Consider the following 23,231-nt stretch of genomic DNA (forward strand, 5'->3'; position numbering starts at 1 on the left):
TCCAGAAGTCTACTTTCTCCTCATGTGTTGCTGACAGAACTCTCTTCCTGCAGCAATTTCGTAACACTCATTCACTATAATTTTGGTGTCATTTATGTTTTATATATTCTCCCCCCCCCCATGGACACTCCAACAGGCATACAACAGTTCTCTTCTCTCCTATTTTATCTTCATAACAACAGCCCTGTGAGGCAGTCTAGGATGAGAGGCAAATGAGGCAGCAGCTGGCCCAGACTTCTATGGCTGAGTGGTTATTATTTTCCATCTTCTGGTGATAATCAGTGTTTATAAATTATTTTTATGCTTGATTGCTGGTATTTTGGCAGGCTTTCAAATCCCATTGTGATTTTTTAAATTAGTATTTTAATTTTTGTTGTTGTTGGTTATTGCTGTAGGTTTACTATAGAAGTGCACTGGATATTTGCACTTGTATTATCAACTTTGGTTAAGAGGGTCTAGAAATCCTTTCAATAGGCAAATGGCTGTTAAGTGGAACAGAGAAGGTCTATGTTGACATTTGTTTAGCTTTGCGTTTTAGAAGGAAAACTGATGTATCACAAAGATAACTTTGTTGGAATCATTGCACACTTCAAGCTCAACACAAAACTCAAGTTACCATTTGTCTACTGTTCTGTCCCGGTCAGGTAAGTTCTAATATCCTAGCATCCACCTTATAGTAAAAACCAGTTTGTTAACATGAGCTCCAGCAGCAACATGGAGAGCAAAGGAAAATAAACAGTATGTCTGGATGTGTCTGGGTATTGGCCTAGGTACATAAGGAGATTCCTGGTCGTTTGCTTCCCCTTTTTAAGGAGCTGTAGAAACAACAAGAGTAGGAGGCTCAGCCACCATTATCGTGTCCTAATTTCCCCTTCCCATTTCTTCCCTATCAAAGGCTCTTTCTGCCCATTGACCTTTCTTCCCCAATTCCCTCCTTACCGAGTTGCGTGTGAGTTTCCTGCTGAGGCTTTGGAAAGTGTGATACTCAGCAGTAAAGGTGCTTGTGACTTTAAGAAGTCCTGCCGCGGGACAATAGTCATGATCACTGTAGCTTTGGAAGTGACCCCTGCATCTGCACTTCTTTCATCCTGAATACAAGCTCACTTGGGGATGGACTATTTCCTGGTGAGGGGAGTGGGAGGAGCCTAGCCCCTTCCACACACACAAGTCAAGTCACTCCAATTGGTTCACTCCAGATCTGAAACCGGTTCCAGTCTGAATGTGGGACACAACTGGGAAAGGGCGCTCGCTTGCGCTTCCTGCCTCAAGGATTTAAATGTCCAGCACATTTCCTTGCAAAGAGCCTCAGGCCTGGCTAGGGTGAGCACCAGCGCTTTACCCAACAAATAAGGTGAGTGGGAGGGAACCCCCAACAATTTCGGTTCGGTTCCTTAAGATTATCCCGTTTTAGGACTCTGAAAGCTGAGCTTGACTTCCAAAGAGCGCACATGCCGGCCATAGCAGACTCAGACCCAAGAAACGCTGGAGCAGGAACGAGGCCGAGGCATTCCCAGCGCAGCCCTCTGCAGAGCTACTCCAGTGTAAACTCAACGGGCCTAGATTGGAGTGAGGCTGCATTGGATGCGCTGGGAATTGCGTCTACACACGCAGTGGCTGCAGGAAAGCACCTACGTGCGGTCGTTACTCCAACTCCCCACCCGAAATTCCCCTTTCCCTTGGGTTCTCTGGGGCAAGTATCCATTTGAAGGTCAACCTCCACGGGCAGTCTTTGTTCCAAGAGCTTCTTTCTCCCCCCGCCCCCGGTGTTTCTGGCTGCTCTCCTGCCCCACACACGCTCCGGAGTCGGGGGTGGTGGTGGTGGTGGTGGGGGCGGCTTTGGGGTATTGTCTTCTCCTGAGCGGTTTTGACCGGGCCATGTTTACGTCTCTTCTTCTTCTCCTTTGAAACGTTAACTAGACTGGGGCCCTTTCCACCCCCCTGATGCCCTCTACCGAACCTATCGAGCAATCTTATATTTAATTAAAGTTCAGCGAGTCCGAGTGCCCCTCAAGCTCATTCCCAAGTTGACTCCGCTTTCCCGCACTCCATCGTTTGGGAAGGGTTTCACGTTCGCCTCGTCGCTGTGGGACTGAGAGCTGCCGCTAGAGGGAGCTCAACTCCGCCGCTGTAAACGACGGCGCGGTTCAAGACCGCGTCCAAGGGCTGCTGGCCTCGCGTGTGGAGCGGGACGGGAACTCCGCTTCCGAGGGGTTGGCTGGGATGTGGCTTAAAGACAGAAAGCGTTGCTGATGCTGAGTGGCTGGAGCCAGACTCCGGGTTTTTGTTGTTGTTTTCTTGTGGGTTTCAGTTTTACGTCTACTTGCTTTCAGGGAGAGGCTAGGGAATCTTTGGCAATGGCATCCAAGGTGTCCACTCCACTTTAATATTTAGTTTGTCCATTTAATGTGAATGGCCTCTTTCCCCAAACCACCACATTTCTAGTGCTGCAGTTTAAAGGGTTGGGGAAATAATATGAGACACCTCCCCCCCCCCCCCCCGGTTTCCAAAATTATGCCAAAACAAAAAAGAGACTGATTTCCTGTGGCTTTTGGGTCCAGTAAATTAGCTGGAATTTTATGCACATAAGGTGGCAGGCCCAATTCAATCAGGTGGGATTCTTAGTAAACCCAGAGAAGGGCATTCCTTTAAAAAAGAATCCTCTGAAAATAGTTGGCCTATTGCAAAATTAATCAACAGTCCAGAAACAACTTAAAGGCAAACAGAAATCTGCATTCTTGGACTCCTGTTCAATTTTGCTACTACAGATACAGCTACCCTTCTGGCCTTCTATGGCATTCAGTCACCGACACCAAGCTTGCTTCATCAGCTGTATGAATGGAGAAGGTGCTGGTCGGTATCTCTTTGGGTGTGTGGAGCTACAGGAAGCAGCATCAGACCGAATTATGTCGTAGGGTTACACTTATCTTGGTTTGTTTTTCATGCATCTGATGAGTAAGTCGGTCTTAGACATGCTAGGCACCTTTTGTCTCTTTGCTCTGCTAGATTCCCAGGCCATCAACAAGCAATGCACCACAGCTGATGGGACCTTGAAATATAACACAGTAAATAGTCTAATTTCTTGTATTGGCTAGCCTGGCCCTAGGGTCCCATGTCAATTGGGGAGGGAAATGCATCAGAAATATTAATTGGCAGCTGAGGCAAGATTCACTGCTAAGGTCTGTTTTGGATGTAGGCAAGAGTACACTCTTGAAAGCTGTAACTGCCCACAATTGTGACTGCAGAGAAAGAAATATAATTTCCATTCCTGCTGGAGAGAAATGACTAGTGGATCCTGATAGATGCTCAAGATTGAATAGAACAACACAGGAATTGATGGTCTTGGCTAATGTTAGGGCAGCTATGATTTTTGAATTGATGTTATCCACAAAATAACATGGTATTCAAAATTGTGGCCTGAATAATGAATAAGTTCTAGGCTTCCTTGTGCTTTGGCCTAAATCTTAGGGTTTATCGCCACACGAAAATACTTTTTTTTGCCTGGAAATCTAAACAACGTCCGCTAAAGGATTATTATAATACTTACCATCCAGAGGATGTTTGAGAACCTCTGCTGTGGCTGCTGTCTGAATAGGGACTATAATCCACTCCCAGCTCTGCTCCTGGTAAATGTAAACAAAGAAAAGGTTTTTATGCCTTCCAGGGCCCTGTTCCCTTTCCATTATTTTCAGCAGAAGAAAATAACAAACTTTTTGTACATCTGGATTTTCTTTCCTGGTCAGCCTTAAGAGTACCTTTTTAGAGACAGCTAGAAGGAGAGGGTAAAATATAGCAGCATATGGGGGGGGGACTTTGACAGATTGTAAATAGTCATTGAGGGAAAGATTTTGTACTGAGATTGTCTCCTAAAAGGGGTAAGTTTTGCTTTTCTAAATTACTCAGCATGGTTAAGGAATTGGGAATTAAGAACTGAGGCCTAGTTTTGCAACTGCTGTACAAAAGGCTTGCAAATAGTGCATTGCCTATGAATAAAATCAGAACATTTAAGAAATGGGGAAAAGCCTGTAGTTCTAAGAGAATATGGGTTGGCAAAATTACCAGTTTTAAAGTCAAATGGGTAGCAGTGCAGGAAAGAAGACATTTTGAATGAACAGGCTAGAGGGGCACTGGTGCTAGGGCAACAAAGGCCACAAATTAAAGGCTAGCTTCCATGGTTGCCAGGGAGGGAGGGAGAATCTGAATATGGCCAAGGCCTTCTATGATTGATTGATTAGCTTTTAGGTTCCCACTCACACAAAGGGTCTTGTGGCAACTTACAACATTAAAACCAATTAAGTAAAATGACATAAAACAAACAACAAATATAAAATATTGGCAGACCTAGGAGTGGTGGCATACAAATATAATAAATAATTAAATAATGACTGAGGGGAGCATGGGGCTTGTAACAGGAGCGGCAGTCCTGTAAGCATGAGGGTTCCAGTCCATTAGGGGTAGTCAACCTGTGGTCCTCCAGATGTACATCGACAACAATCCCTATGAGCCCCTGCCAGCGTTTGCTGGCACGGGCTCATGGGAATTGTAGACCATGCACATCTGGAGGACCACAGGTTGATTAAGGCTTTCATGGTTAATAACAACACCTTGAATTTGGTCCAGAAACTAATTGGTAGCCAGTGCAGCTGCCACAGAGTTGGAGTAATATGATGTTCCATTTAGCAGCCTGGTAGCTACATTTTGGACAGCTGGAGCTGTCTGCTGGCAGCTCTTGGGAGGTTTTGGAGGTCGGGGATTGTGATGTCCCAAGACTTGACATCACTTCCAGTTATGTACCCAGAAGGAATGTCATGGTATCACAGTGATGTTCCAGTAATTCCCCCAATCTCTGTGGTAGGATTCGCTTATGACTCTGTGATGGTGATTGCATAGGAGTGTGGTAGTGCTTTTGCCTTAGCTTTCACCAGATTTTTAAACAACATGGCTTCGGCCTTATATTCCTAAAACAGCATCTTACTGATGGTGAGAACTATGACCGTCTTGGGGTATCTCTGCAGCAAGGGGGTTCAGGTCTTCCATAACAAGTTACTTGAGAATATTGTTGGAACCCAGTGAGGCCCATCAGTTGGACTGACAGGAAATACACAGGGTGAGAGCAATTACTGTTAACTTTGTGAAAAATACTAAACATCTCATTAGCAAAATACCCCTTTCACCCAGAAAGAGAATCCCTGGCAGTTCTTGCTTGGATTTTCTTGGGATGGTTCTGTCAGCTTTGAGGTGTCTTCAGTGCTCTGATCTTGTGTGCTGTGTCTCTGTTTCCTTTTTAATATCAGAATCTCTTCTTAAAACTTTCTAGATGTCAATATTGCAATTCTGTAATTCAACCAGGAGAGATCTCAAGTCTTCAATGACCCTTTGACTGGACTCACTGTTTACAAAGAAGAGCCAGGCTGCAGCAGGTGTGCCAAGCCCACTTTGAACTAGGTGGTTGGATAAACGTCTAAAAGCTGTTGACCACTGCAGTCATATCCAGCATCATTTTACTGTATTAGGATTATAGTATTCACCTTTCCCTTGTCCATTCTTTCCAGATTTGCCTAGTAAAAATGGAAAAGTTTGCAATTTGAATTGTTTACAACGTGGCAGTCTGGTTGCCTTTTGCACAAGCTCACCTCTCAGTAACAGCCTCTTGTGGCGCAGGGCGGTAAGACAACAGAAATGCTGTCTGAAGCTGTCTGCCCATGAGGCTGGGAGTTCGATCCCAGCAGCCGGCTCAAGGTTGACTCAGCCTTCCATCCTTCCGAGGTTGGTAAAATGACTACCCAGCTTGCTGGGGGGTAAACGGTAATGACTGGAGAAGGCACTGGCAAACCACTGGTATTGAGTCTGCCATAAAAACGCTAGAGGGCATCACCCCAAGGCTCACACATGACCTGGTGCTTGCACAGGGGATACCTTTACCTTTAGCTTTTTACCTTTCAGTATATTTTCTAGGCTTGCATTGGGCCTGCATGCGACAGACTCAGCACAAATCTAGAGCCTGAAAAATAAGGAAACTAACTTTAGAATGCACATTTTCCTGGTCACCCATCTGTATTTAACTACAGTGCAGCTTTGTGCATTTCAGCACGTCTCACAAAGTTCCCAAATACTAAAGCTGTCAATTTTGGAGCTCATGCTGTCATAGTAAAAAGATTCAATAGTCTGTTTTTATCAGATGGATACAGCTGGATATTACGGTTGAGTGTTAGGTGCAAATTGCTATGTGTAACAAGAAGATGAGATGATGTGTCCATTCAAATACTTAAATTAAGCTTTTCTCTCTCTCTTGTGATACAGCCTGAGGTTGCAATCTGAGGTCTGATTAAGAAGTACTAGGGTTTGATCAGACTAAGGCACATATTTATTTGAGAGTATGTCCAGCTGAATTTAGGATAAATGCATGCTTAGGTTTGGGCTGTTGAACAGGCAATTTAAACATCTCTTTATGAATTCGTTCCTCAGCCAAGTGTCATGGAAAAGTCTCTGCCCATTGAGTGGCCTGTGGGATATTCCTGTGAGCATAGTTTTGTGAATGCAGTCAAGAACCTACAACGTATATTGCGCCCCCCCCCCCACGAACCTCTTCCCATGAACTGACCATCCATGGGATAGTTATCACATTAATGTTGTTCAACCGACCACTGTCATTCTGTAATTACTGTGACCACTGTTGCTTGATTAGACATTGTTACTGAGCTATGCTGCACCTATTCCATGTTCTCTTACATTCTATGTAAACCACCCAGAGCAGCAGGGGAGGGCAGTATATAAACGTAATCAATAAATAAGATGCCAACAGAGCTGAACTGGTGGTGGGACGGGCTGTGTAGACATGCCCTGTGCTGGATGGGTGACATCTCATGGTCTCATCTCTTCTGTGCCCAGGATGATCCAGCGACACCAGCTGGTGCAGTCTGTGCTTCAGGAGCTGCAGGAGGCTACGGAATGCTTTGGGCTGGAGGGGCTCACCAGTGCTGCCCTGGAGGCCGAGAGGACGCTGCTGTCGTTCTCCTTGCCCAGCTACAGCGGGAGGCAGTTCCAGGAAGAGCTGGAAGTCGATCTGGTAGCCAGAAGCCTTTATCCGGAAGATGCTCCCAGCAACATGCTGCCTTTGGTTTGCAAAGGGGAGGGAAACCACTTGTTTGAGGCCGCCAGCGTGCTCCTGTGGGGGAACACCAGCCTCAGCCTGGAGCTGCAGGTGCGCACAGCAGTGGAGATGCTGCTCCACAAGCAGTACTACCTGAATGGCATGATCGACTCCAAGGTGATGCTGCAGGCCGCCCGCTACTCGCTTTGCACAGAAGAGTCCCCCGAGATGACGAGCTTACCGCTGGCCATCCTAGAGGCCATTTTTGATGCTGACGTCAAAGCCACCTGCTTCCCTGGCACCTATGCCAACATGTGGCACGTGTACGCCCTGGCGTCGGTGCTGCAGTGCAATATTTATTCCATCTACCCAATGAGCAACCTGAAGATCCGGCCGTACTTCAACCGACTGATTCGGCCCAGGAAGTGTGGCTCGCAGGTCTCCATGCTCCACATCATGTGGTCGGGGCAGCAGGTCTCGTCCCAGGTTTTCAAAGCTCAGTACTTTGTGGCTGTCGTAGGCCTGGAAGAGTTGGAACCCACAAGCCCTCCCCCAGAGCCCCATGTGCAGCCAGTGGAGACCCTGGAACTGCTGAACAAGGACCCCCAAGTGACTTACTCTAATCTACGGGAGAGGTTCAGCATTACCAAAAGCACCTTCTATCGCTGGAAGCGCCAGTCCCGAGAGCACAGGCAGAAGGCGGCTACTAGGTTTGCAGCCAAACACTTCCTGCAGGCCTGCTTCCAAAAGGGGACCGTCGTCCCTCTCCAGCGCTTCCGACAAATGTTCCCAGAAATATCTCGCTCCACTTACTACGCCTGGAAGCACGAGCTGCAGAACATGACCAACGGTGAGGCCTCTTCCCCTGCTGGAGTCGAGTCCTCTAAGGAGCCTGCAAAGCCTCAGATTGGTGTAGCTGGCGCCACACCACTGGAGGGAGGTCTGGATTCCAAGAGCCTGAATTCTGGCCAGAATGGGATCTCCATGCAGGGAGCCAAGTCTTACCTGGAGAAGTGCATTTCCATGAACACTCTTGTGCCTTACAGGAGCTTTAAGCGCAGTTTTCCTGGCATCTCCAGGTCCACCTACTACAACTGGAGGAGAAAGGCCATAAAGGAGAACCCAAATTTCAAAATTTCTGAGCCTCTTCCTGTCCACCAGAAACCCCTTGTGAACAGCAGCCCATACCTGCTCCTCAAGCCAGAAAACCTGCCAGACAGGAAGGTGCTGAACGGGCATCGTCCAGGACCTCGGATTCTTTTGCACATCAAGCCGTCTCTGTACCACTGGCAGAAGCAACTTCGTGACCTGGCCAAGAAGCGGGTCCGCCAGTGGCACATGCCCTTCTGCAAGTTCCGCCTGCGCTATCCGGGGGTCTCTTCCACAGCCTATTGGTTCTGGACAAGGAGAGGCATCCAGAAGAAAAAACCTCACCCTTCTTCAAACAAGGGCTTCCAACACTTGCAGAAAGCTGCCTCAGAGCCCATTAAGAAGACAGAGCTTGGAGTCCCTCCACTGCAGCAAGGGGAGATGGCTCCGGTGCCTGTGGGCCAGCCAGTGCCTAAGCCCGACAACGCCAGGATCTCGAGCTATCCGGTGTCAGAAAGCGTCAACAGCCGCATGTTTGTGATGGATGTGATCGCCACAGCTCAGTTCAAAGCCCAGGCCAAGCTGTTTCTTCAGCAACGCTTCGAATCAAAGACCTTCCCAACATACAAAGAGTTCCGATCTCGCTTCCCCTTAACGGCCCGCTCCACTTACTACATGTGGAAGCGTGCCTTGCATGACGGGCTCACCCTGGTGGATGCCTAGCGCCAACTCCCTATCAGAGCTAGGGTCATCTCCACTGCAAGCAGCATTTGTTTTGAGCCCTCCCCCATTCCATACTTCAGAATCAGCTCTGCTGATCTTGGAGATATGGACAGGTATAATTTTTGTGTGTGCTGTGCAAGCAAGTTGCTTGCTTTGAAGGAGAAAGCTTTTTGTTTGTTTGTTTTTTCTTAGTGACCAGAAAATTAAGGGTGGTAGTAAATAATAGGGTTTGGGGTGTTTTTTTTAAAGTGCTTCTATAATTTTGGCTGATTTAAATGCCTTTCCTTTCTTAACTTGACATTGGGCCCCAACTTTCAGTCCCGTGAAATGAATTGAGATGCTGTCATGTCCCACATTTTGTTTGCAGAATGATTATGGGCTTCTCTTTAAGTTAGTTCCCGGGCATAGACCCTCAGCACACAGTTGCATTAGCTCATACACAAGGGTGTAGTGCAAGTGGGGAGAGCCTGGCAGGCTTCTGAAGTGGGATTTTGAATTAACAGTGGCCTAGTTTGGAAATGTGGGCTCATTCTGGAGATGGGAGTGACTCTTTTGAACAAGGGCAGAATTTTTACAAGAGTGCATCCCCTTCAGAAAACTTCTGGGAAGGTCTTCTGAGAGGGAATGCTGACAGGCTGGGAGCCAGGTCAGGTTAGGGAACTTTTGTCTTTGAGACTGACAGAGGTGGTGGCAACTAAGACCAACTTGATAGAGAGCTACAGACCGCGATTGGGTTGCGTCTAGGCTACAGGAAAGGAGAATAGAGGCGCTATGATAGACATGTCATTCTCACACTTTTTACTGTCTAATATGTATACCTTTGCCCAGTGCTTCCTGTTCAGTCCCATCCCGTAACCCAACAGGGTTCTGTACCCACTGGCAGCAGCCTAGATAACCCATGAATTCAGCTGTTATGTGGGATCAGCTGCACATGCATTTCTGAACATCTTACAGTTGCAGCAGCACAGAGGGCTTGACGTTCTCCCTGGAGGGTAGTGAAGTGCATCTTCTTGACTTAACTTTGCAGAAAAGATACCCATAGAAATATTTAACTTTGCTTCCCTAGGTGAAGTGCTTGAACCAGTTGGACAAAACCCACTGATACGCCTAGGGGGGTAGCTGTGAGACTTTTTAAATATTCACACATGAATAATCATAATAGCAAAATGGGGATGATTGCAGTTTGAAAAAGAGGCAAAATTGGGTTAAATTCTTCCACGGTTAAAATACCAAGTTGAAAGGTTTTAACGTGCAGCATCTGTTCAGGTCCAGCAGGTGGCGCCCTTGTAATGTAGGATTGAGAGCTGCTTGTCTGGGACTTTAAAGGGCAGAATTCTCTGTCCTCCCTATCTGGCATTTTTACCCAGGCTATACCTGTGTCTTGAATCTAGGTTTTCTGTGGGCACTCCGAGGGGCTGTAATGGTACTTGGGACTGAGGCAGTTATTTTGGCTCTTCTCATCCCTGCAACCCAGAGCCACAGAGTGCATCAGCCTGTCCTGATTCCTTGTTGGTTTTGCATGTCCTGCTTCAGTAGTGTGGACTCTGCAATCCCCCTGACTGACTTCCCATAGTAAACACTGGGTTGTTTTAGTGGAAAGGATGTTTGCTGTCCCCAGAAATACCCTCCACACTCCCAGTTGTATGATAAAGCTGTCATATGAGGAAGCATGGAGAACCTGCTGCCTTCGAATACTGCAAGAAGGAAAACGGAGAAAGGCCTCCAGGAAGGGCCTTTCTTGGAATAGAAAGTCAGTCTTTTAGGTGTCCCCATTTCTGTCACAGAAAACCAAATGAGCAGAGAGTCTGCAAGGGTTTTGCTAACACCAATATGAAAAGCCAGCTTCTGATCACAAGTTCAATTCCCTCTTGTTTCCTCTGCCCAAAAAATCATGAAAACTACATTAAGTAAAACGGTGAACCTGGATCCTCTGCAGCATGCTCAGAAATGTCCTACTGTATACAATAGGCTTTTCTTCCTAGGTAATGTGCAAAAGATCACAGCTTTAGTGACCAATAAAATAATGCAATTAAAACTGTTGGTTTGCCTATTCATTGTTCTTTTGCTGGTCAAGGGGCAGTGCAGAGCCAAGAGCAGTGAAGCCCTTCCTCTGCCTCTGGAATTTGGTCTCCTTTCAGTAGGGATTACTTTCCCAAGCAGAGCTATGAAGCCCAGCAGAATGCCTTTTTAAAACACAAGCAGATTCCCAGGCTTCTGAGTTCTGTGCCAGTATTCCCCAGTTGTAGATGGGAGTCATGAATACGTAGAGCAGGGCTAATTTTATTTTACTCACGTCATTCTCCTCTCCTCCATTATATCCTCACAACTCCCTTTTGAGTTAGGCTGGGCTGTGAGTGTGCAGCTGCCCCAAGATCACCCAGCAAGCTTCCTTGGCAGGTTGGGGATGCAGACCTGGATCTCTTGAGTTCCTAGTCCCAAACTCTCACTACTACATTATGCTGATTACATGGTGGGAGGGACAAGATTCTGATTGGCAGCTTCCATAATGGCTAGGTTGTAGCTAGTGTACCTCTCCCTCCACTTGCATGATGCTAGATCATGCCTGTGAAGGAAAAGTAATGGAGCCTAACCTCATGGCTTTTTTCCTCATGGTGCTTTGCATTGTCCCTTGCTGCTAATGACTGTCACTCATGGCCTGGGCCAGGAAGGCGAGTGCAGATCTGTCTCATTGCATGGGCTGCTTTGAGTGCATTAAACCCTAGACAGGAGCCTTCCATATTAAAAATGTAAATTGGTACTCTGAAGTGCTTAAGAGATGATTGGTAGAGATGGTTGGTTCTTCTCTAAGGAGGACGAAGCAAAATGACCAAGAGCGCATCAAGGACAATTATTTGCCCCATAGCTGTTTGGGGTGTGGCACATATTGGCCCTTCCTGATGCCATCATCTGCAATGTTCTCATTGGGATTATACAGGCTGCACTGTCAGGCTGTGACAAGACTGACTCAAGACATTCTTCTCACCTCTCACCAAACTGCATCTGATTTGTTGTCTCCAGGTGTTTTGTCCTTTTTAGCATGATGACTGCGTTCTTCTCCCGGCCTTATGCAGGAATTGTGGCCTCAAATCAGCAGGCACCTCAGTCCAGAAAGGGGAGGAAAGACTGGCGAGGATATTTGCCTGTTCCTCCTGTGTTGTACATGCATGTCCCACTGCAGCATCAGGACAGCAGGCAGTATTTGTACACACACATTTAAGAAGTACATACATGCAGACATACTAAAGCCACAGTGGTGTACAAACCTCACAGCCTTAATGCAGCTACAGTTTCCACCAATCATGGTCAGGGAAGGTGACTTAAGAGTCTGGGTACTGCAGGCTCCAGATGTTCAGAATCCAGTCCATCATCTGCAATGGGAATGGACTCTTTTCCTTTTAAAACACCAGATGCTAATAGTGCAAGTTGCACTACTTAGGATGGAGTTTTTTGGGGCTGGCAGCAAAAGTCAAGAATTAAGAAAATCAGGGGTGTGCTGTTTGTCCTTGCTTGATTTGTTTTCCTTACACGTTTCCTTACAGGCTACCGCTAGCAATTAGACCCAACAGTTTCCTCTTTCTTTCCAGATGCAAGGTTAGAAGGTTCTTTGGAGTTAACTAAGTCAGTGTAGTTGAGGCATGCACAACCTTGCTTGACTTATCCTCAGTGCAAAGAACAGCTCAGGAGCACAGCTGGACAACCGTGGGAAAATGGCTACAAGCCAGTGCGTTAATCCCTGCTCGGGCCTATGATACAGTGAAGGTGGAGTGGAGAGCTCTGTAGTCCTCAGCAGATGGGCAGAGGTCTCCGATTCAGCAGGAAGGAGTCTATTACAGTGCCCAGAGGAAGGATGACCTGTGCTATTAGGAAGAGTGTGGCTTGCTCCAGTCACTGAAGCTGCATGCGTCAAGGGAGTAATTGGAGTAATTACCTCCCAGCGACTTCTTGCAGGTGAATTCCTGTGGGGGAGCAAACTGGTAATTACTCTAGAATGATTATCCATGTCTGTAAACTCTGTGCCGGAGGCTGTTAAGTTCATCTGTTTGCCACAGCGGCAGAACAGCTGCTATAAAATTGACATCAGGACTCCCAAGTGGGCTGTATCTATTCCTGTATTTTATTTCACTGGGGCCAAGAAGTGGAGGGGGGAGGGGCGAGGGGGGGAGAGAGAATGATTTTAAACTTGGCAGCTGACCAATCACCCACCATAGTGGGCCCCAAGCCCCTTTTTTGGGAACCCACGGGTACATACAAATGAAAAGACAATGCGTGAATTTATTATTTGGGAAATATGTGCTTTTTCCACATAGGCTGTTCGATTTTTATGCCTTGTGGAAACAAGAAATCATATTTTTTCCCCCAAAAAAATATTTTCCCAATTTCAAACACTTAAAAATGTCCCAGTAGTCAATTCGGTGGAAACATGGATACAAGTCAACAGAGAGATGTCTGTGTGTCCCCCCCCCCATACTTGTGTATGAAAAGCTGGGAAAACCCAAACATCTTCTTGCAGCTGGACATCAGAATCTCTTCTCAAAACCCCTGATAGGCATCAGGAAGCAGCTCTGTTAAGAAAGGGCCTGGTTTAAGGCCATTGATCCGATTAAGGACATCGTCCATGGAAACATTGGTGTTGCACCTATGGGCGTGGAGCAAAGAGAACAGCTGCATAAAACATCAGTATTCTTAAGGTGGCTAAAAGCTGGCTTAGAGAACCAGTGCTGAGTGTTAACACTTGTGAGGAAGTGATCTCCCATTGGTTTACCACATGAGCGGGGTTTTGTGCAGGAAAATAAAGGGTGAGGGCAGACATCCTGAGCTCCCCGGAGGAAGGGAAGAGAGATGGATAAGGATGAAAAAAAAAGAGATGGATAAAACTCCTCTGCACAATGTATTCAAGTTGTTTTGGGGGACCCACATTATAGCAGCCTTGCCAAAGCTAACCTGCTATGGGGGGACCTCCTAGAAGCCCTACAATTACTGACTTGGAAGACATTTGGGTTTCTGAATGACCAGTTTTCTTTTCATACATATCACACAGGTACAATCCTTACAACTTGGGAAAAGAATACAGATACTCAAGTCATTATGTGATCGTTTAGCCTCTGGTATGAACTCTTGCTTTTTGGCTCATTGTTCCCTCCCACTGCCAGATGGTTCATGCTGGGAAGACAAGGCACAGCTGGAGTCCATGGTGAAACCAATGAAAGTCTCACTTTGTCATTGATTTTTCCCCCATTGTGTCACCCGATAATCCATAACAAGAGGTTATGAAAACTGTTCCTTGGGATCCTGATCAGCTGTCCCCAAGGCTCTGCCCTTTCCATTGCACACTAGAGATGCAGCACTATAATGTCATGTATGTCACCTTGTTCCAATTCCTCCTCCTAACAGTATTTCAGAGGAAGCTCCAAGAAAGCCCTTGAGAGTTGGGGTGACTTTTTATTGTTCTTAATCTGCATCAATCAGTGAAGGTCACATGGTCAACTACTGTAAGTGGTATTCATTTTTCATTCTTACACACAATCCCTGAACTGCTACTTTTACCACTCTTTCTCATTGCTCCTGTTCCTTTGATACGGGCCATGGTTCAGTTGCAGGGCATCTGGTCTGCTTGACATGCAGAGGGAGCAAGGTCCAATCTCTGCCATCTCTAGTTAAAAGGATCAGGCACTAGGTAGACCTCTCCCTGAAACCCCGAAGAGCTACCAATCAGACTAGATAATACTGACCTTGATAGACCAATGGGCTGATTCTGCCATGCATCGTCATGTATTTATAATGAGTTCTGTTAATGAGAACTATTAATCTATTTGCTTTCCAAATCTTTTTTTCAATTTGCTACATTATTTGCAGTTGATATGAACAGCTGTAGTAAGCAAACATCAAGAATATTTTTGGTTCTGCCTTGTTTCGGTACTATAAGGACAGGTGTTGCGTCTTTGGCCATGAAGCTACAGGATACATAGGTTAAGCTTCCATCATTGTGAGATAAATTCCACTGGTGACAATGAGGCTTGTAATATCTGCAATATAATATTTTCAAAAGAATTGTTTTGGTTACCTTGCCCAGCTTCACAATATTTCCCTGACGTAGGGTAGCATTGAATTTTCATAGAAGACTAAAATAGAGTGTGTATCCCTGGGTACATTGTGATGTATACTTTAACTGGGCTTTGAGCCAGGACTAGATTCAGTTATTGATCAGAAGGGTTAGATTTGATTTCTGGCCTTTGCTATTCTGCTTTTTCTCTGATACTTTTTGTCCAGGCTGGCTTCTTGTGTTGGGAATCCAGAAAAGGCAGAGTCATGGAAGGTGGTGGGGTTTTTCTTTTCAGTGGGATGTTGACCGTGTGTGTGTTGAGCTTGATATAAAGAGACTCTGGTTTGAACTTGAAAAGCCTCTGATGCCCTGGTGCAAGCAAGAGACCTCACCTGGGTCCTGCCTCTTGCTTGAGTTCAGAAGGTCTGTTTGCATCAATCACTTGCTCCTCCTTTGAGGACGTGCCAGGTCAAAGAGCAAATGCATGCTGTGGACACCTTTCTGTTCCATTTTGAGGCCAACTTCTGAATTTGTATCCTTGTCAACTTGCACCATCCCATGAAGTATGGATTTCCTGAAGTGGAATAAGTGGTTTTGAGGATCCTGATACAGTTTCGATTCAGCTTCCTGGGGGCCATTCTTCCTTTCTTTGTTACAGAAATGTGAAGTTTGAAACCATCTGAGAAAGATCAATATGAACGATGAGCTGCCAGTCGACTGCTTCCAGATCATACCTTTCTGTGAATCAAAGTCGTATAAAGTCTTTATTTTTTCACTGAGTTTTCCTGCACATTATTATTTGCAATTAGAAGGAATGAAATAGTCTTTACAAGAGCAGAGCTGCCTTGTTAGTGGAAGGTTCTAGAAACCCTTAAGCATCATTGGTTTTATAAATAGAATAGTGATCTGGTTCATATAAAATCCTTGTGATGTGGTAGCTACTAGAGATCCAAACAACATGTTTGCTGCAGTACATATTTACATATGTATTTCCCAGTTACAACCAACAACAGTGTTGCCCCCTCCTTCAGAGTTCTCCCTGTGAGATTGGCTAGACTGAGATACTTGTCCGACAGTATCCACCAGCTAGTTTCAGTAGAAGGATGGGGATTTTGAACCTGGATCCTCCAAACCTTAGTTTGCTACTGTAACCACTGTACCACACCGGCTTTCAGTGATTCATGAATGACGTGGTGGGCATCTTCGCTGCCAACCTTCAAGTGGGGTCTGAGGTTCTCCCAGAGTTACAACAGGTCTCCAGACCATGGAGGACATTGGAGCTTCAGGTAGGGATGCCAGTCCCCAGGTGGGACCTAGGGGTGTCCCAGAATTTACAAACTAAAGAGGCCAGTTCCCCTGGAGTAAATGGCTGCTCTGGACTCCACAGTATTATACAGCGCTGCCTTAAATCCTGCCCACTCCCACCTCCACCCGCAAAGTCTCCAGGTATTTTCCAATCTGGAGCTGGCAACCTTGGCTTCAGGAGTGAACTGTATGGTATCATCATGCTTCAGTTAAGCTCCCACCCTCCGCAGGCTCCATCTCCAAATCTCCAGGAATTTCCCAAGCCAGAGTTGCAACCCTAGGTATAATGCCATAGAGTCAACCCTCCAACGCAGCCATTTTTCTCCAGGGGATTTGACCTGTGTGGCCTGGAGATCAGTTGTAGTTCAGAGAAATTTCCGGGCCCTCCTTGTCTTTGTCTTCTCCGTTTCCCTCATTTCAGGCCTGGGAGCCCCACTGAAACCAGCATTGGGAGGATTTCTAGGGAAGACAAGAGGGGGGCCCTAGTTTATACAGTTAGTTAAGTCAGTCTATTTAACACACTTCTGTTCAGCTTTCTGTTATTGGCAAGTGATGGGGGTCCCTTGATCAAGGGGCCAGACTACATGGCACTTTAAAAACAAGGAACCAGGTTCTGTGGATCTGCTTCATTTCCCCTGCAGCCACATAGCAGCTGTAGGGAATGTTGTTGGATCCTGCCTCCCTTGCCATGCTGTTTTCCTTTATCACATCTTCTTTGGGAAGATTTATCTGCCCTCTTTTGGAGCTGGTGTGTGTTTCTGTGAAGAAAGTGAGACTGGGTTCCCTGGACCCAGTTTGTTAAAAACACACACAAACACACATATTGTATAGTTTGGACCTAACTGTTCTGCTAACAACACACCTTCCATTTACAGCTCCTAAATATCCTTCCCTCTTCAGGTTCTTTTCAAGCATCCTCCCCTTTGTAACTTTTCTCCAGGCTGCAGCTCACTGGCTGGCCCTGTTCCCTTCCCTTCCTTCAGCAACCCGAATACCATCTGCCTATCCTCAATGCTGTTTAACTAGTTTGCAACGCCAGGGTTGCTTTGACCAACCTACTGGAGATAAATCCCTTGGCTGATTCCCACAGCAATCCTTGTCTCATTGCCTGAGGCTGCCAAGTTGGAAACATTTCTGTTGGCCTGTATGCCTGACTGCAGGGTCTGCAGGGTCAATCAGGCCTCCTGTAAAGGTGGGAAACCATAAATAGTCACAGGCCATGTGCTTTTTGTGGACACACACCCCAGCAATGTTAACTGTCCACAACACGAGATGGCAATGCAGTTTCTAGGTTGGGATGTAGGTAATACTTTGTATAAAGCAGGGCAGGCATTTTCGAGTGCCAAGACGACATGCATTCTTCCTGAGGTTTCTGGGCTTGTACGGCAAATCTGGCTATTCTGAATGTATTAACTGAGCAACAATCAAACAAGTAAAAACGGTTTAATCTGGGCAAATAAAGAGCAGCTGGCAGAAGAGAGTCCAGCCCACTTCACCCCCTACTCCCTGTTAAATGTGAATGGGATCACGACTTTCTACCTAGAATCTTGTCCAAGTAGATGTCCGCCTCACAGTGAAGGGGCTCAGTGTATGCTGGATAAGGTTGCCAGATAAAAATACTTTGGACCTGTTCTGTTGAAATAGAGAGCTGATACTGTTATGCTCCATGGAACTGTGAAATAAGGAACTAAGTGGTTGACATTATGGAAATTTGACGTCTTGGAACAAGGGTTGGCATTTTTATAAGCAATGTTCCCTACAACAAGGAACGCAGTGCTGTTTTAGAGAGCGGAAATGGCTCCCATACCCAAACAGCTGCAGCTGGATGGAATATTTTCCCCATCGACTCCTGCTTTAGGCTTTGTATATCCTGCTGCTTCTAGGGAGGTGCAGTCCCTCGCATTATGACATAGGCTTGTGGTTTAACAGTATCCAATCTCTAGAAACTGCTTCCTGGCTTGGTCAGTGGCCTCCTAACGATTTGATGCAGGACTGACAGGTGCCTGTGGGGTGCTTGAGGGCTCCAATCAAATGTATTTTTATTCATAGGCTTCAGTCCTGTCCCATCAACTGGGGGTTCAGACGCTATGTAATATGCACAGTGATAGGTAAAGCATCATTCCCGTCACTTCCCACAACCATCTTTATCAGCTCAGAACAGCATGTCTCCATTTTACAGGCGCTCAGGCTCAAATAGCACTAATTCACACCGTCTCCTGTGCTACATAGATTGGGCGATGGGAATGGGCTTCCTGCCTCCGGGCCAAATTGAAAGGACCTTTAGTCCCAAAAGAGCTTCTGGCTTTGCAGGCAACTGGCTGTGTCTTCTTCCCCATGTCCTGCTGTCTCCCATTTTCAGAACTGCTGCTGTGGTCAGTGTTGAATTCCAAAGCACTGCTTTTCTTTTGGGGTCACACTGCTTGAATATGAGATTTTTATTACTGAGGTACATTTATACCTCAAGTAGTTTCACTATCCTAACTTCTTTCCAAGTAACACAGTGGGAGTTTAAGACCAACAAAGCTTAATTCTAGGTATAAGGTTTTGTGGGCACGCTCATTCCCAGAAAGCTTATATTTTTAATCCAACTTTGTTGGTCTTAAAGGTATCGCTGGACTCAAATGTTCTTTTATTGCTTCAGAAAAACATGGCTACCCACCTGATCTTCTTGCCAGGGAGTCAGAGATTTTTTGAGGACACTGAGGATCCTATTTTAGGCTTGAGCTATACATACAGTAGAACAGGATGTGAAAGGTTGTGACATGCTGGGAAAATAAACACTTCTCCTTCAGTGAGGCGAAGTCATCCAGACTGGTCAGGTCACTCAGGTTGGGCTGAGCAAGCAAAGGCAAGACCTGACCAGTATGGATGATTGCCCCACTGAAGAGAAGAAACCTTCAGGTAAGTCTGATATTTTGTTCACACTGAAGGTTTGTGTAGCATTACTAGTCCCTTTGTCAAAAATAAAAGCATTCTGCAAAAAAAAAAGAATTACTGCACCAAAGAGCAGGCTGAACTAGAACCCCAATCTCTGGTGTGTTAGACATTTTCTTAAATTTGTAAGGAATTTGAACAGTCATTTGTAAAAAGTTGAATTGGTACAATTACCTCAGCTTACCTCTGTTGCCCCAGTGTCACTTGCAGACTGGACCTTAGAATTAATTTCTCACTTGGTCATGGGCTGTCCCATGGATGCTCCTTCATGTGTGAATGTGCCATCACAGACCAGCAGAGGCAGAACTTTTATAGCACACCCAACACAATGTTTTTTGTTTAGTTCTCATGCTTGATGTATTAGAAGAAGCAAAAGAAGTTCAATTAATTCCCTCAAGATTCCAATGTCCCCTTCATCAACCAACAACCCCCATGTTTCCTTGGAGGAGCCCACAATGGATAAAGCAGTCTGAAACTGGTTGGGAGGTTGGGGGCATTCCATCTTCTAACCCAAATCTCTGTCTGAGGGTATAAAAAGCTGTGGCACAGGAAAATTAGGCACCCCTTACATAAACAGCTTCTGTGGTGAGGCTATTCTCAGAAAAGCTGTCTCATAGTACTGAAAGCAGCAATTAAGTACACCGAATCCCTTAAATGAGAGCCATCATCTGGATGTGCCCTGACCAACCCAACCTGCCTTCCCCCCTTTCCTGTCCTCGGTAACATTTGTCTTCTTCCCCCTTCCACTTATAATGAGATGGTGTTTTATTGCACAGGCTGTCCAGGGAGAACTGGACAGAGATGGCTTCCTGGTGTTAATGTTCACTTGTGGGCGTTTTTTATTTATTGAGGTAGTTTGTGGCTGAGTGGAGTCTAATTGGGGGGAAAAACATAACATACAATTTATCCCCATCACACTGAACTCTCATTGAGCTGACGGGGGAAAGAGATGAATTTCAAACAGTCCCAGCTGCTCCGCACATTGCTGTCAAACTTGGCCCAATAAATCTCTCCCTTCATGTGTATGGAATAAGATTTAGTTCAAGTGTCACCTGTGAAATCCCTCACAGGATGGTACTTAAAACACAAACCCCAGCAAAGGAGGAAATGAAAACAGTAAAAGGAGATTAAAATGTGGAAGGTTTTTTGGGGAGGGGGAGATGTGGAGTGAAGGGGGTGGGTGGGACATAAAACCCACTTCCAGAAGCTTGCCTGCTTGTGATTTAGCTGCCATTCTCAACAGTAGCTTACCCAATTCACATTCATCCACATTTGTCATGCTGCTCAAACCAGCCAGACCGGGTGCAGGACAGAGAGATAAGAGCCTTCTAAGCCAATCCATAGCTCCACATTTCCTCAGGACATGAAGGGACCAATCCGTCCGCCACCCACCCAACACACATAAGGAATGTGCTTCCCTGCAGCCCTAGCTGGTACTGCGGTCTTTGGTTACCAACTGCAGCATAAAACAAAATGTGAATAGCCTACAGCTGGGCATCTCATGGACATTTAGTAGGACTTTCTTCCAGTTCAATGAACCATTGTTAATTAATTGCATGAGTTTTAGTTGATTAATCAATAGCTTGAATCTGCATATATTTGCCTATCAGTAAAACGACGCTATGAAAAAAGCATACTTGTTTTTAGAGGATGCATGCAAATGTCAAAGCAAGCAGCATCTTTAAAAAAGTATTCCTTTCCACATGACAGAAATTGCAGGAAAGGCGTAACAATAGTGGAGTGTGGGGATATTGTTATGGCATCTGCCTTTCATGTGACTGGTGATTTTCCATACGGCTTCCTTGTGCTAAGACTCCACCTGGGCAAGATGCAGGGCAGGTAGATGGCCCACAAGGACTTGGAGGAGTGGGTGTGAGAGAGATGTATACCTTGCTTTTCTCTGCAATGGGAATCCTCAGAACATCAGCCCTGTGAGGTAGATTTGCCTGATAGAGAAATTGGTTGGCCCAAGGTCACCCAGCAAACTTCCATGGCAGAATGGGAATTGGAACATGGATTTCTTAGGTCCTACATACATTTTTTGGGTAAAGCTTTACAAATTTTCAAGGCAAGAGACATATAGAGCTGTATAACAATCCTGGACTTCAGTGGTGGTCTCCCCTCCAAGGACACACCAAGGCTGCTTTGCTGAGCTTCTGAGGTCTGATGAGAGTAGCCTAGCCTGGACTCCCCAGATCAGGGCTGTAGAAACCCAGTTTAATATAGAGATGTGAGCCTGCTGTCTGCCCAGAGCACAATGCCACAAATTAATGCATGTGAACAAGTCTAAATTTGAAACCAAGAAATAATTCCTATTGTGCCTGTGCTGTTCAGTACTTTCTGTCCTTCCTGACATCTCCTTTCTCCTGAAGTGAACATGCTGCTGATAGACTCTGATTCGTAACAATATCTTGATTCACCTGGGCAGATTACAAAGGCCACCCATGGCTCATCCCCCAGATGTTTCCTGTGGGGATAAATGAGCAGAGCCAGACATTCAGTGAATTAATAGATAGGGGGGGGAAAGGCAGGGAGCACACGGGAATGCGGGAACCAGCTGGTGCTCATACATAAGCTAAGAATTAAGGGGCAGAGAAGTTACTGATTTGTTTTTTTGAAAGCCCTTCAGTGGCATGGGGGAGAAATGGTATCTGTGAGGTGCTGAGGGAAGGAAAGTGCAGGGATGGATGCTCTATTTCTGCAGCAATTGCCTCTGAATTGACAGTGGCCATGAAAGTGGCCCTTGTAGAAGCAGCCAAGATCCACCCTGAGCAATCCTACTAGCAAGACTGCCAGTTTCCAACTCACATTGGCTCCATCTGGGGAATTTTCAAGAAAGAAAGCTTTTTTTAAAAAAGCAAATTACTTTTCTGCAGTATGAGTTCTTGTGGCTTGCAGCTGTGCTGCTCTGGAGGGATGAGGTGGGTGACTAATTGTAATTTTAAAAGAACAACTTCCAAAGATTAATAAGCCTACCCTTTTCCACACCCCATTGCTTCTGTAGCTTAAAACTTAAAGATTAGATCTTGTCTTCAGCTACGGTATGCTCAGGAACAAGACATATATTTAATTTTTATTATTTTTAATTTTTCAAGGCTACTATTGAAAAGAAAAATCTGGCCCAAATCATGTTACCTGAGTTCCAAATGGCTCATTGTTGGAAATATTACAATACAAACCTGGACATTTACAACTATTTACAACTATTTTTGTGTGGCAAATTGCTACTAACACAGTTGAATGGATTCTCTCTTCCATATAGGTGGGCCATAAATTCAGTACACTTTCCAGGCTCGAAGCATGACAACGTGAAGCACTATTTATAATTTTGTTTTGAATATACATATATGAAAGTGATTTGAATTGGCATGAATAATAAAACACTCTTTTCGTGTTGTTGCTGTCATTTTGTGTGGAGCTTCAGATACTGAGGACCGAGAAATCAGATGGAAGAGATATAAGTCTAATTCACAATTTGCTGAATCATTTTTTTCCTGGGGTGGGGTTCAGTTGCCTCCACATAGACCATCTGCTGATAGGTGAGCATGCAGAAGAAGAAGAACATGGCTTGGATATGATTTCCTTGATGGCAGCTGTGACCCCCAAATTGTTGCCACTATTGTGGAGATAATTGCAAATCTGTCCTTATATAGCATTGGTTCACTCATATGGTACTTGAGATCAAAGGCAGACACAAAATGAAAATCAGTGACAAGTCTAATTTATGAACCGGTTATTTTGAGTAGCATGAGAACATCGCTAATCAAGTAGCCTGCCTGACACAAGAGTGTTGTGTTGAGATTAATAATATATATGCAGCTGGTATCGCAGTGAGAACAAACTACTGGCACCCAATAGTTCAAAAGCCACTAACTTCTAACAATAGCCTCCACGTAGCTAACATAGACTTTCATCTGCAAGGGTATCTTTTAATAGGCTGTTGGGGGAGGGGTGGCCAAGAAGAAGAGCTGGTTTTTTAATACCCTACTTTCTCTAAATCCCAAAGCAACTTACAAACACCTCTCCCTAGCTCTCCCCACAACAGATACCCCA

General features: G+C 45.5%; 1 protein-coding gene across 5 annotated transcripts; it reads left to right on the top strand.

Moving 5' to 3' along the window:
- The first annotated feature begins 515 nt into the window (after nt 1–515).
- On the top strand, nt 516–10,934 carry VRTN (vertebrae development associated). Of its 5 annotated transcripts, none has more exons than XM_077323218.1 (3): nt 1,032–1,351; nt 5,315–5,417; nt 6,886–10,934. In XM_077323218.1, exon 3 carries the CDS (start codon nt 6,887–6,889, stop codon nt 8,897–8,899), a length of 2,013 nt encoding a protein of 670 aa, XP_077179333.1. In that variant the 5' UTR covers nt 1,032–1,351; nt 5,315–5,417; nt 6,886; the 3' UTR covers nt 8,900–10,934. The 5 variants fall into 5 exon arrangements, with proteins under 5 accessions (XP_077179331.1, XP_077179333.1, XP_077179332.1 ...); XM_077323219.1 differs by lacking the exon at nt 1,032–1,351 and adding an exon at nt 2,215–2,297; XM_077323216.1 differs by lacking the exons at nt 1,032–1,351; nt 5,315–5,417 and adding an exon at nt 516–644.
- The last annotated feature ends 12,297 nt before the right edge of the window (nt 10,935–23,231 follow it).

The sequence above is a fragment of the Paroedura picta genome, chromosome 2 (genome assembly GCF_049243985.1).
Source record: "Paroedura picta isolate Pp20150507F chromosome 2, Ppicta_v3.0, whole genome shotgun sequence".
NCBI lineage: Eukaryota > Metazoa > Chordata > Lepidosauria > Squamata > Gekkonidae > Paroedura > Paroedura picta.